The sequence below is a fragment of the Rhinopithecus roxellana genome, chromosome 5, assembly GCF_007565055.1.
Source record: "Rhinopithecus roxellana isolate Shanxi Qingling chromosome 5, ASM756505v1, whole genome shotgun sequence".
NCBI classification, from domain to species: domain Eukaryota; kingdom Metazoa; phylum Chordata; class Mammalia; order Primates; family Cercopithecidae; genus Rhinopithecus; species Rhinopithecus roxellana.
The window spans coordinates 138,772,405-138,784,891 of record NC_044553.1 but is presented as its reverse complement, the minus strand read 5'-3'; the positions used below and the strand labels follow the sequence as shown (position 1 = coordinate 138,784,891).

Below are 12,487 nucleotides of genomic sequence, written 5' to 3'. Positions count from 1 at the left end.
CTCTGCTCATGTTACTGATAGAAATGACAAAAATCTTAGTAGTTGACTGAGTCAGAATTTTCATTCTATATCTGGGTGTTTCTCAGTGCCAGACTCAAGAATGAGGTGGAATGGGGTAGATTATTGTGCTATTTTCTGTACTGTAGCAGTTTTGTGGCAAGAGGTTTTAAATCTCTAAGGTTGTCGAAGTGGAAAGTTTCACCAGAAATGAATTAACATCAAAGAAAAACATGAGTACCTGTATTTGGATGTTTTACCACATACCCAAGACAGACAGTGGACTATAAACCTTTCATTTATTGGACCAATTGGGCTCCATCTGTAGACCAGCATGTTGTTTCAGTGTCTGAGACAAACCGCAAGGGATAGCCATACTTTTTGAATGTTGTTTTTCATTTTAACCTGTGTGTTTTCTGTGGTAAGGTTGGATGAGAAAACTCTTAACTCATTGTGGTATATCCAGATATGTACCAGTGGGTGGCAGTAGATATGGCAGAGTTCTAAATAATGTAGCTACTTATAATGGATGACGTCTAAAAGAAGTTTACTAATAGGCCTTTTTTGCTTGTTTGTTTTAAATTACAACTGTTTCGCACATTTTCCCAATTTTAGCTGAGATATTTAAAGGTGATTTAAAAAAAATAATGAGAGCAAATACATATATAATGCTTCTTATATACTAAGCACTATTTTAAGTGTTTTACTTATATTAACTGAAAGCCCAACACATTTGATTGTTGTTTAGGTATTTGAGCTAATATAGTCATATTGTTATGCCTTTATTCTATTTTTCTTTACTAGTACAATAAAATAGGAAAAACGTTTGCTGGCAAATGTTGTATTAAGCTGAGAAACTGTCATTCATTGAAACAGATTTTGTGCTGCTGTTTGATTTTGTGAAATCTTCTGTATGCTGTATATTGAATATATCTTGCTGAAACAACTGTCTTCTTAAGTGTCTAGGTGTTTGCTTTCCATCATAGCCATATTTTTAGATGCTGTCTTCGAAAACTGAGGAATTTTAACATGGACAGTTGGTAACTGTAGATCTTCCCACAGATTGTCGATGTTACACAAGTGCTTTAATGAAGTTTTCTTTTGTTTCTGTTTGGAGAGGCATTAGAAAATACATAGGCATTGGAATACTGTGTCATTTCAATACAAATCTTGAGAGTCAAAGCACAGCAGTCACTTTTGTGTAAAGAAAAAAAAAAGTACTGGACCCTGGTCCAATTCAAAAGCTCTGGGCTCAGATTGATGCACCATTAACTAGCTATGTGACATTGACAGAGACATTTGATCTCCGAACTCAGTCCTCCACTGTGTAACCCCGGGACACTAGATTAGATCAGTAGCTTTCAGTCAGGATAATTTGGAGCTTTGCGGCTTCACCATGCCACCACAGGGGTCTACCTAAGGATAGGAAGGAGCTTGGCAGGCTGGCCCCCAGGCCCTCCACTTCGGTTTCCTTGAAAGCAGCTCCTTCTCGACTTTTTAAATTACCTATTTATAATTTACATTAGAAAGTATATATGATTTCACTTATAAGATAGAATTGTACTTCTTTAGGGGAAAAAGAAGGAACCCTACGATTAGATTATTTCTGTGTTCTCTTGTTTCTAAAATGCCAATAATTCCAATAACTGGGTAGCTAAGGAAGAAAAAGAGAAACTGACCATTATCTTTGACATGTAGCTAATGTCTTGAGTATCTGGAATGGAATGGTAGAAGGCTAAGTCTGTCATTTATAGGCTCGTAAGGGTTGTATGTGCTGCTTTGTTTGATGAATTTCATTATATGAAATTATATGACTGCCACTCACAAGTAGAAATAGCATAAATTTACTTTTTAATAAAATATTGAATTATTTTGAGAATTTGCATTATCTACTGTGTTTGGTAAATTCCGGGACACATAGAATAACGCTGGACAGGAGCACTGAATTACAGTAAGTTACAAGAGCCATGCTTTTCTCTAAACTGCAATCAGTAACTCAACATATTCTGCTGCCAATGTTACTCTGTCCAGTGTTGTTGTTATAAATGTTGCTGTGTCAGAAGCCCCTGTTTCTATAACTTTCTCTCCATTATCAACTGGGCTGAGTTATAATATGGATGAGACATTTTATAGGAATGGTTAAAGAAAAAAATAGTCATTTCCCAGTTTGATCTTCATTCTTCCTAGGAAGGTTCAAGTTACTAGATGGGTGAGTTGCTCATACACACCTGGACATGACTCACCTTTTAAAAATAAACAAACAATCTATCTGCTTCTTGGTTACCAGAAACCAAAATCAACACTACAAAGTGTCAAACCTCCTTTAACAGCCAGATCACTGGTTGCAAAGACTGCAGAGGAAGAGATATAAAAGTATCTTAGCCAAAAACATGGTTGTGATATATTAACCCTAAGTGTGCCAGAGAAATGTAAAGCAGAAACAAGAGAAAACAGGACAGCTGGATTATCCAATTCTCATTCATGATGTTCTGCTTTTTTATATGGCTTTTTCTTCCTCTAATGACTTTATGTCATAATAAGTGAGTATCAGCTCATTTAAAAAATTGGGGCCAGGTGCGGTGGCTCATGCCTGTAATCCCAGCACTTTGGGAGGCCGAGGCGGGCAGATCACAAGGTCAGGAGATCGAGACCATCATGGCTAACACGGTGAAACCCTGTCTCTACTAAAAATACAAAAAATTAGCCGGGCATGGTGGTGGGCGCCTGTAGTCCCAGCTACTCAGGAGGCTGAGGTCAGAGAATGATGTGAACCTGGGAGGTGGAGATTGCAGTGAGCCGAGATTGCACCACTGCACTCCAGCCTGGGCGACAGAGCAAGACTCTGTCTCAAAAAAAAAAAAAAAAAAAAAAAAAGGAAAAAGGAACCAATCCGAGGAAAATACACAGGACTGCTGTCCTTTTTACCAAAGATCTTTCATTAACTAGTGTGGATGGAAGCAAATTTCACCACAGCAACTTGCATGGTAGTTGAGTTGCTATTTGTATGGAACAGCAAACCAGAGAATAATAAAAGAAAACACGAACATGTCAGTGGTGAGCAAGGGAGCAGAGCAGCCATTCAGCTCTTTCCATGCTGATAAGAAAAAACAACAAGATTGTTCATTATAATGAGGGATACTAATCACACTCAGTTATCACAGTATTAACTCTCTAGAGGTCTCACCTATATTCTCTCGTGTTTTGTCTGTTTGCAGTAGAGTGGTGCTTCTCAGCAATGCCCAGTAGCCATATTTCATCAGCACAGGTTAATAACCCTGTTCATCATTCCAAATGCATGTGCTTGAACAATGCACCTAACAAGTGAGCAGTGGCATACAACAGTGGTGTAGGTGGAGTGAGCAATTTTGGGGATATAAGTTAAATATCAAACATAGAAAGACAGTAATTAAGGAGAACATGGATGTAAAATATGGATGGGCCAGAGGCAGTGGCTCACACCTGTAATCTCGGCACTTTGGGAGGCCGAGGCGGGCGGATCACTTGAGATCAGGAGTTCAAGACCAGCCCATCCAACATGGTGAAACCCCGTCTCTACTAAAAATATAAAAAGTAGCAAAGCGTGCTGGCTGTGGTGCCTGTAATCCCAGCTACTCAGGAGGCTGAGGCAGGAGAATCACTTGAACCCAGGAGGTGGAGGTTGAAGTAAGCAGAGATTACGCCACTGTACTCCAGCCTGGGCATCAGAGGAGACACTATCTGAAGAAAGAAAAAAAAAAAAAAAGTCATGGACGCCCTGATTGTTGACTTGACATCAGAGAACTTTTAAAGCAGGTCAGAAGAATACAGACAAGTGTGTATTTTATTTTTAAGTCAGTATGAAGAAGGGTGCAATTAAGTATTGAGAGGTACAAATGAGAGCATGATTAAACAGAGCAGGATGATAGAAGAGCAAAGCTCTGAAAGTGGCTTTGTACTAACTAGGTGATCTCAGCCAAACCACCTGCATTTCTTTGAGTCTCATGTCTTCATTTATTTGTTGTAGGATGAAACATTTTAAGGTGGACTGGAAAGTTCTTCTCAACTCTTAAGTTCTCTAGGCTTCTGAATAGAGATAAGAAGGTTCAATACAACCACATCCCTAGAGACTTTAAAAAATGGCAGTAATCCAACAAAAGCTAATTTAAGAAAACGAATAGAAGAAGAATTATGTATTGGAAGTCCAGGAGGTTTGGGGTCTTCAGTTGACGGTGGATGTAGTCCTCAAGCAATTCTGTTTCTTGGTTCTCATTTCTTCTTTGCCGGCCTCATTGCCTAATAAGTTTCTTCAACATAGTAGAAAATACAGACTTCGAAACGCCAGGCTAATATAAGCTGTGGCTTCAGAAGGAAAAAATTTCTCTCCGGGCATCCATATTAATCCTCTAAAAGGACACCTCTGGTATTGCTTAGCTCATATGTTCAGGGAGATAAGATGCTCTGACTTGCTAACCTGGGCCATGACCTACTTTTGCAGCAGGAAAGGTTAGTTAGACCTCTTGACCAAAAGTTTCATGGAAATCACATGGAAGAGAAAAACAGGAGTTCTCAAAGGGAAGATATGTGGCACAAACTACAAAAAAAAAAAAAAAAAAACCCAAAACAGGTGTCTGCTTATACCCTTTATACAAGATGGTCAGTCAGGGAGAATATTTATATAAAATTTAAAATGCCAATTCTAGGAATTCTTTGGTTGTTTTTATTCAGCTATCCCAAATCAAGCATTGTCATTGGCATCAGATTTGTTGGAAGAGTAGTATGACCCGTATGTATTTGGAGAAAACTGAGAACATAATTTTTAAGTTCCTATAATTTTATGAAGTTCTGTGAGTAGACTGGACTTCTTTCCATCTATATTTTATCAGATGAGTGAGTTGTGTTTGGCTGCATAAAAGATCTGATACTCATTATTGATCCAGTAAGTTTTATCTAAGGTGTTTGGAGTTGCCATACTAAGTTGACTCTGGAGAAACAAGATTAGTTTTTTTTTTTGTGATTGATGAACCCCACTATATATTACTCCCGTTACACTGCACCATTAACCAATGTAATTCATTACAAAGGGCTCAGCTCTGAGAACCTCCTAATATCCAGAAATAATGGAACTAAGTAGCCACATCCTCATAGGAACACAGCAGTGATCTTATATCTCACAAATATTGAAGAGAGTTGGGGTAAGGACACAGTTTACTGAAACCAGGTGGTGTAGAAATCTGTTGTGTTGGCCTGCCTGATGTCCGTTGTTCCTTCTCCTGTTACAGAACCCTAATTTTGCATTTGGAAACTATTCTTTCTATTCTTAGTCCACTCCTTTTGGGATTATCAGTGAAAGTACTCCATACTTTCCCCTAGCCAAGCAGTAGGCAAGAGATCTAAGCTAGGCTCAGTAGCTGTTCTCTTTATGCACTTTCATCTTGAGTAGAATGACATAAAGTTTAGAGGAACCCAGAATAAAGTGCTCATTAGCTCATCAGCTCATCCTACCCACATCTCGACCCAGCCAGACCTGCTGTAGTTGTTACTCCCTTCAGATTTGGGATCCTCTTTTCCAGTGTATCTATTTGTTACCTTCTAATAACTTCTTTTTTTTTTTTTTTTTTTTTTGAGACGGAGTCTCGCTCTGTCGCCCAGGCTGGAGTGCAGTGGCCGGATCTCAGCTCACTGCAAGCTCCGCCTCCCGGGTTTACGCCATTCTCTCGCCTCAGCCTCCCAAGTAGCTGGGACTACAGGCGCCCGCCATCTCGCCCGGCTAATTTTTTGTATTTTTTTTTTAGTAGAGACGGGGTTTCACCGGGTTAGCCAGGATGGTCTCGATCTCCTGACCTCGTGATCCGCCCGTCTCGGCCTCCCAAAGTGCTGGGATTACAGGCTTGAGCCACCGCGCCTGGCCCCCTTCTAATAACTTCTAAGTACATGTTATTCAGTTAGCAACTCATTGCTATCAGATGGCAAGTACCAGGTGCCAAACCACTCCAGAATTCCATTTATTTAGCTCCTGGTTCTGTGAGTTAGAGTTGACACTGGGCTCAGCTGTTTCCATCTCAGTCATCTGTAGTCATCCTGAGATTGACTGGGCAACTCTGCTTCTGGGCATTTGCTGGCTGGCAGCTGGGGCAACCTGCAGGGTGACAGAGGTGGGAAGAGTCCTAGACCATGTGTCTTTTGTCATCTAGCAGATTGGCCTGGGCCTATTCAGATGTCAGTGACAGGGTTCCAAGTGAAAAAGTGAAAATGTGTGAGGTCTCTTAAAGCCTCAGTCCAGACTGAAACAGAGTTACCTCAGCTATATTGTACTCACCAAATCAAGTCGGGAGGCCAGCCCAGATGCAAGAAGTGAAGCAGATGTGCATGGCCTCTTGATGGAAGTAGCTACAAAACCACAATGCAAATGAGTGAGGGTGCAGGAAGAGGAATGATTGAGGGCACTTAAACATTCTTCCATACCCCAAGTTGGTTTCTGCATCTTATAGCCAAAGAACCTGATATGCCAATCAAAACCCCTTTAAAAATACACCCTAAAACACTGGCCTGCTCTTTTTACTTTTTGATGTACCTGATTATGGGAGGTTTTGGGAGCAAAGTCAGTTCCTCTACAGCATACAAAATAGAAACAATCTCTTATCCTTAATCCTAGCATGTTGTGTGTTCAGGAGATTGCTTACCTCTCGTCTGTAACCCTCTTAGCTGTGCAGCCTCAAAGGATCATTACTGTCAGTTCTGTCATCTGCCAGGTCTCCTGAAATTTTGGTGTATTGCCTGCCCAGTTACAACACACCAGCATGACTTTGTCACTTTACTATATGACTGTTTCCTGCTATATCTAGTATAGCACTTGCTAAAACATTTGAGTTTGCCTTTCTGGGATACATATTAGGCTTCTCTAACTTATATTTTCCTTTTATGTAACAGCCTCTTGGTAAGCTATATCAAAGAGAGAGTAAGGCAAATATTCATATTAATATACACTGCTGTAGGTGTTTCTTGCCAGTTTTCATCCAAGTTCTGACTCAACCTAGTCCTCTTTAGGTTTGTGAGATATAATAAGATCATAGCACAGGGTGGTATAGCTGCAGGCAGAAAATATGTTGTCTTAATAGCAAGTTCATAAATTAATGTAGGGCACTGAGACACCGTGGCTGTATACATGCATTAAGACAGAGCTCTCTTCAGTTGACGACCTTCCCTTCCAACCACTAATTTCTCTGGGATGGTGCCAAACTCTTAGTCAAATGTAGCTTCAATGCATCCCACCCTCTCAATGGGAAACAATAATTAATAAGACTTTATGGATGAGGTGGTGTTCCACTTCCATTAATAACACTTATTATTCCAGGGTGTTTTAATTTGGTTATAAAAAATTGACTCTAGGGGTGGAACTTGGCTTGGGAGCTTATTTTAAGGGCAAATGGTTTGTTTCTAATTTTTCTTTCAAAAGAAAAAGGCTTTTCTTTTTTTCTAAAGGAAATTTTATGTAGCATTTAGTTATATAAGCATGAGACCAAAATTCCTAAAATATTGGTATGATTACAGATTTTTAATTGATTTAATATTGTCCTTGGGTATGTCAGGTAAAGCTGAGACATGTCCCAGGGCTTCTCAGCTAGCTTAGAGTTGGCAGGCTCCAGCGCTCTGCATGTCATCAGTTGGGATCAGAGGGTGTTTCTTTTACATTGCTTCTCACACTTAAACATCAAATTCTCTTCTCAGGCAACAGTTTATACAAGCTAATGGCTGAACTGCATTTAATGATAAGAGGCAACTCATTTTTACACTGTATTTTGATGGGTATTTTGCTTTCTCATTACAGATCTACTGGAAGAGACCCAAAGAAAAGATGAAGAAATGGGATCTCTGCAGGTAAATTCTTAAATAGGGCAAGAATCCTTGGTATGAAAACATTTGTGTTTTGCTCTTTTATCCTTTATTGTTGTCACATTCATGCTGGTATAGCAAATGGGGTGACAAGGACAATGTCAGAACTATAAAGTTGGGATTTGCTTCCTTTAGAAGTCTCTGAGAGCAGTGATCTAAAGCAGGAAGCCAAATCAGCATCTATGCTACTTTTGATAGGAAATTTTATTCCTTGGTATAGCATAACAGGAACTGCAGCATTGGGAAATGAAGACAGTATGCCTTCATAGTCATTTCCCTCAAAACAGGACTGATGAATGAGGATGAATTCATGGAATCTACATTTTCAAGTGAAAGTCAAAAGTATTCTGACCCCATGGGTGTCATCTACCAATGACCAACCAATTAACACATAAATAGAGCTTAAGATTGCCTTATACAGCCTCTCAATTTTTCAGTAGAGGTTTATTCACATTTCTTGGGCTGGAAAATTGTGTCAGAAAGATTCCACTCGAATTTTAATTGACACTTCCGTGAGCAATGGATGTTAAGTTGACATCTGACAGAAGTTCTCTCTTCCTTTCACATTGGGCTAACTTACAAATGGCTAACTCAAGTGTCTGTCTTTATTAGGGGGAACATGATCAGTTATATTCCCATGACAGAACCAATTCAGTTAATGTCACGTTGGGGATTAAGAACAGTAGATACTTTGGACATTTAGAGTTCTTCATTGGCCTGGAGCTACAAGGCAAGACTGGAGAGTGATGTAATGAGCTGGTTTGAGTGCTTTAAGGGTAAAGATTTTTGCTTTTGGCAAATGAAAGATAGGCCACATAAAGTCCAAAGAGCAAGGGAAATGTTCTGTGAGTGGGGATTCTTCTACTTGATGGTATATCCATTAAGAGAAAATTATATAATTGATCTGAAAATGCAGAGGAAGCATAGTTTATACATCTAATAAAAATGGTACATGTTAGCTGCGGTTTTGTACAGATTAGATTATTTTAACATCTTATACTATATTCAGGTATATATATATTAAAAAAAAAAAAGAGCATTGGTTAGTCCAGTCTGGGGCTAGGAAGAATCTCAAGTGTGTACTTGACCTGCCTATCTCTGTGAAACTAATATCACCAATGCTTGTTGTTACAAAAAACATAGCTCTTTGTACACTAAATGTGTATACTGAGAAAGTCTTTTTAGGCATTGTGGTTATGTGTTGTGTTTACCCAGAATAACATATATAAACATACTTATTGAGTGTATATCTGGCCTTTTGAAATGGCAGCACAAGTAATTTTTTCTTTCACAGTACAAATGTTGGAACTAGTATTCTCATTAAATTTAATAACCTATGTTTCTTCTCAAATGTTTATTAAATACTGGCAGCATTTTCTACTGAAATGTCCATCCAGTGCAATAGAATGCACCAGCCAACTAGCTATGGACATTTATAGTTGGAGAATGTGTAATATGATGTCCGAGAGCAGAAGAGTTAAATGTTGACACTTTGTAGTGGTAACTGGTGCCTGATACTAACACTCTATTACGAATAAAGAAGGAACTCTCGGAATGTACAAGAGTACAGAAGCATATCACAGAAAGCCTTTAATGTTAAAGGTTAGAGGAAAATCCTTGGAAAAGTGCCTATATTCCTGATTTCTATATTCACATATGAATATCAGAGATGATAGTTTGGAGAATACTATTCAAGTATATAGGCTGAAATCCTACAATGACACAATAGTACCTGGCTCTGTTTCTGATTCACTGGGTAACCTTGGATAACTCAATTAACTTTCCTGTGCCTATTTTCTCATCTGTAATAGAAAATCATAAAATTGTCTTCCGGAAGTGTTTAGTGTGGATTAGATGATCCCAGAAGGGAGAGCTAAATATTTAATTCCAATTTACAATGTTAACACATCCTCATGTATCCAAATTGGAGTCAATTTTATTTACTCATTATCATCTTATAATTATGTATAACAGACATTCTGCATTTTATGCTATTCTCATTAGGGGTAGGGGGTATTTTATTTAGCTCTAAACCCTTTCCAATTTCCTATAAATGAGGTACTCCATTTACTCATTGAACAAACACTTACTAAGCACCAATTCTGTGCACACCACCGTGCTAGGTGCTAGGGATACAAAGGCAAGCTGTGTATACTGGATGGCTTCTTGCCCTCTATATTACGATTAGTGAAGACTATAAAAATCAGTTTTTATAATAAAATGCTCAAAAATCATATTAAAGGAAAAGTATAAGTGACTGTGGGAACATATCATAAGAACATCTGTCCTTGTTTGTCATAGGTAAGTGTACGTTGACAGAACTGAAAGGGAATTAAGTACAGTTGAGGTAGGTTAAACTGGAGTGGGGTGGCAATCCAAGTAGGCTTCCCAAAGAAAGCCAATGTTGGAATGATAACTAGGAGTTAGCTAGGCACGTTTACAGTGAAGATAAAAGTTTTCAGCGGTAGTAAAGAATAGGGGAAGGCCTAGGGTAAAAGAGCGCAGTTTCATGTCTAAGGAACTGAAAGTTCGGTATATTGGAATGTAGCATCTGAGAGAGGGGCAGCAAAACGAGAACTTTTTAAGTAAACGGAGGTCTAAAAGACCTTGTGGAGGAGTTTGGACTTTACCTTCAGTATATGAGAAATTGGAAAAGGGTTTGAAATAAGAGAACAATATGGTAAGTCTGCATTTTAAAGAGATACCTGGCTGTAACGTGAAAAATAATTAGAGGCAGGCAAGATTGAAACCAGGGAGACCAATTAAGCAGATGTTTGTGAGACTCTCGGCAAGAGATGATGGTGACCTGGATTGGGTGGCATCAGAGAGCATGAAGAGGAGTGGGTGACTTCTTACTATGTTTTAGAATATAAAGCCCATGGAACTTTGAGATTGGGTGTTAGGAAGTAAAAGGGAAGGAGTTAAGAATGATTCTTGGGTTTCTCAATTCAGCAGCATTACAGATAGTTGTGCTCGTCAGTGATATAGGAGGAAGCTGATCCGTTCAGTTTTTGATATTTTGAAATGTCCGGGAGGTGATGTTAAGGTTGGTTCATATGAGTCTGGAGCTCAGAAGGTGTTTGATCTGAACATGCAGAATTTGATGCCATCATATCTGTTGTCCATATCATAGGAATGATACTAAAAGTCACACAGTGAATGTGAACTCCCAGGGGAAGTATTTAGAATGAGGAGAAATGAAATCCTAGGCCAGAACCCTAGGAAACACCAACATTTAAACAACAGGCTAAGGATGAAAATCTTGCAAAGGAATCTAAGACATAAAGGAAATAATTTCAGGAACACATAGTGCTATGAAGTTTAGCAAAAGAATATTTCAAGGGGAAGATCATCAACAGAACTGAATAAATATTTGTTAAATTCTTGGATCCATTTAGCTATGGGGTTTAGGTTTCAAAACAAAAATTTACCTTTCAATGAACTGTAATTTCCTATCATACCTGTCAATCAGCTCTCACATCTTTCACTTTTCCGTATGTCCACTGCTTAGCACAGTGCCTCATCTTAGTAGGTACTCAGTAATTTTCTGTTTACTAAATAAACAAATGAATGCCACCCTACTGGTCTCTTATTTATATAGCTCCTATTCCTGGGTCTCCTCAATATCCACCCATTAAAAAACAACACCAATCCCTGTCTTGTCCTAGAGTTCATTTTTTGTTTAAATTTTTGAGGGAGAGACATCCAAATTCTGCCATTCCTGTACAGACACAGACACACACAAACACACACACACATACATGCAGGAGTAATTTCACATGAGTGGTAGTAAGCAGTGGAAAAGTATAAAACGACAGAGGGAGCGGAGCCGCAGGGAAGAGAGCATTTTCAATCTTAAGGGGAATCACAAACAATGAAGACAAACATGTTTGACAGTGATTTTTACAATACAGCTTGTAATTACCAAAATTCTTCATTGGAGCTTAACATTGTCTGGCTCCTTTTTGTGTGTGTGACATTCATTTGCAGTTACATTGTGTACTGCTCCTCTTAAAAACAAAGTATTGTCTTTGACTATAAATGTGTAGTGCAGTATCAGAGTTTTATTTGCATATTTTGAGCTACATTGAAACAAGCAAATCCCTTTTTCATTCCTCTCAAGATCAGCCGAAACTTTAAAATAGACACACAAGGTAATCCATTTTTCCTGATTTAGTTGAATTGTATTCAGTGACTTGACACCTTGCTGGTGATGGCTAATAGTGGTAGGTATTGCTGCTGTTTTGTGTTTTTATTTTTTTAAATACCAGTCTACCTGGTTCACCTTTCCCTAAAATGCAACACACATGGAGAGTTAGTATCATGCTTAGTTATGAAAGCTTCACAGTGGGTCTTATGACAGTCACTAAACAGACTCTCTGCAAAACTCATGTGCCTTTACTCATATGATAACTTACTGGTTATCTCTCTTTTCATTTTATTTGAAATGAGTCATTCAATAACTTCCAGTCATCTCTCTTCATTTTATTTGAAATGAGTTAAAACTAGATGACTATGAACATAATTTTTACTATTCATTTTCCTTTCATACTAAGCCATTGGTAGGTTGTTTTGTGTCAGCACAATATATAGATATTGTAAATTAAGGATAATAATAATA

General features: G+C 38.5%; 1 protein-coding gene across 2 annotated transcripts in view; it reads left to right on the top strand.

The window, feature by feature from the left end:
- The window catches only part of CEP128 (centrosomal protein 128), a 460,860-nt gene that overhangs the window by 364,668 nt on the left and 83,705 nt on the right, over positions 1–12,487 (top strand). For both annotated transcript variants that reach the window (XM_030931469.1, XM_030931470.1), the window contains one exon: positions 7,802–7,851. In XM_030931469.1, the coding sequence (XP_030787329.1) occupies positions 7,802–7,851 (50 nt within the window). The remainder of the gene's footprint in view (positions 1–7,801; positions 7,852–12,487) is intronic.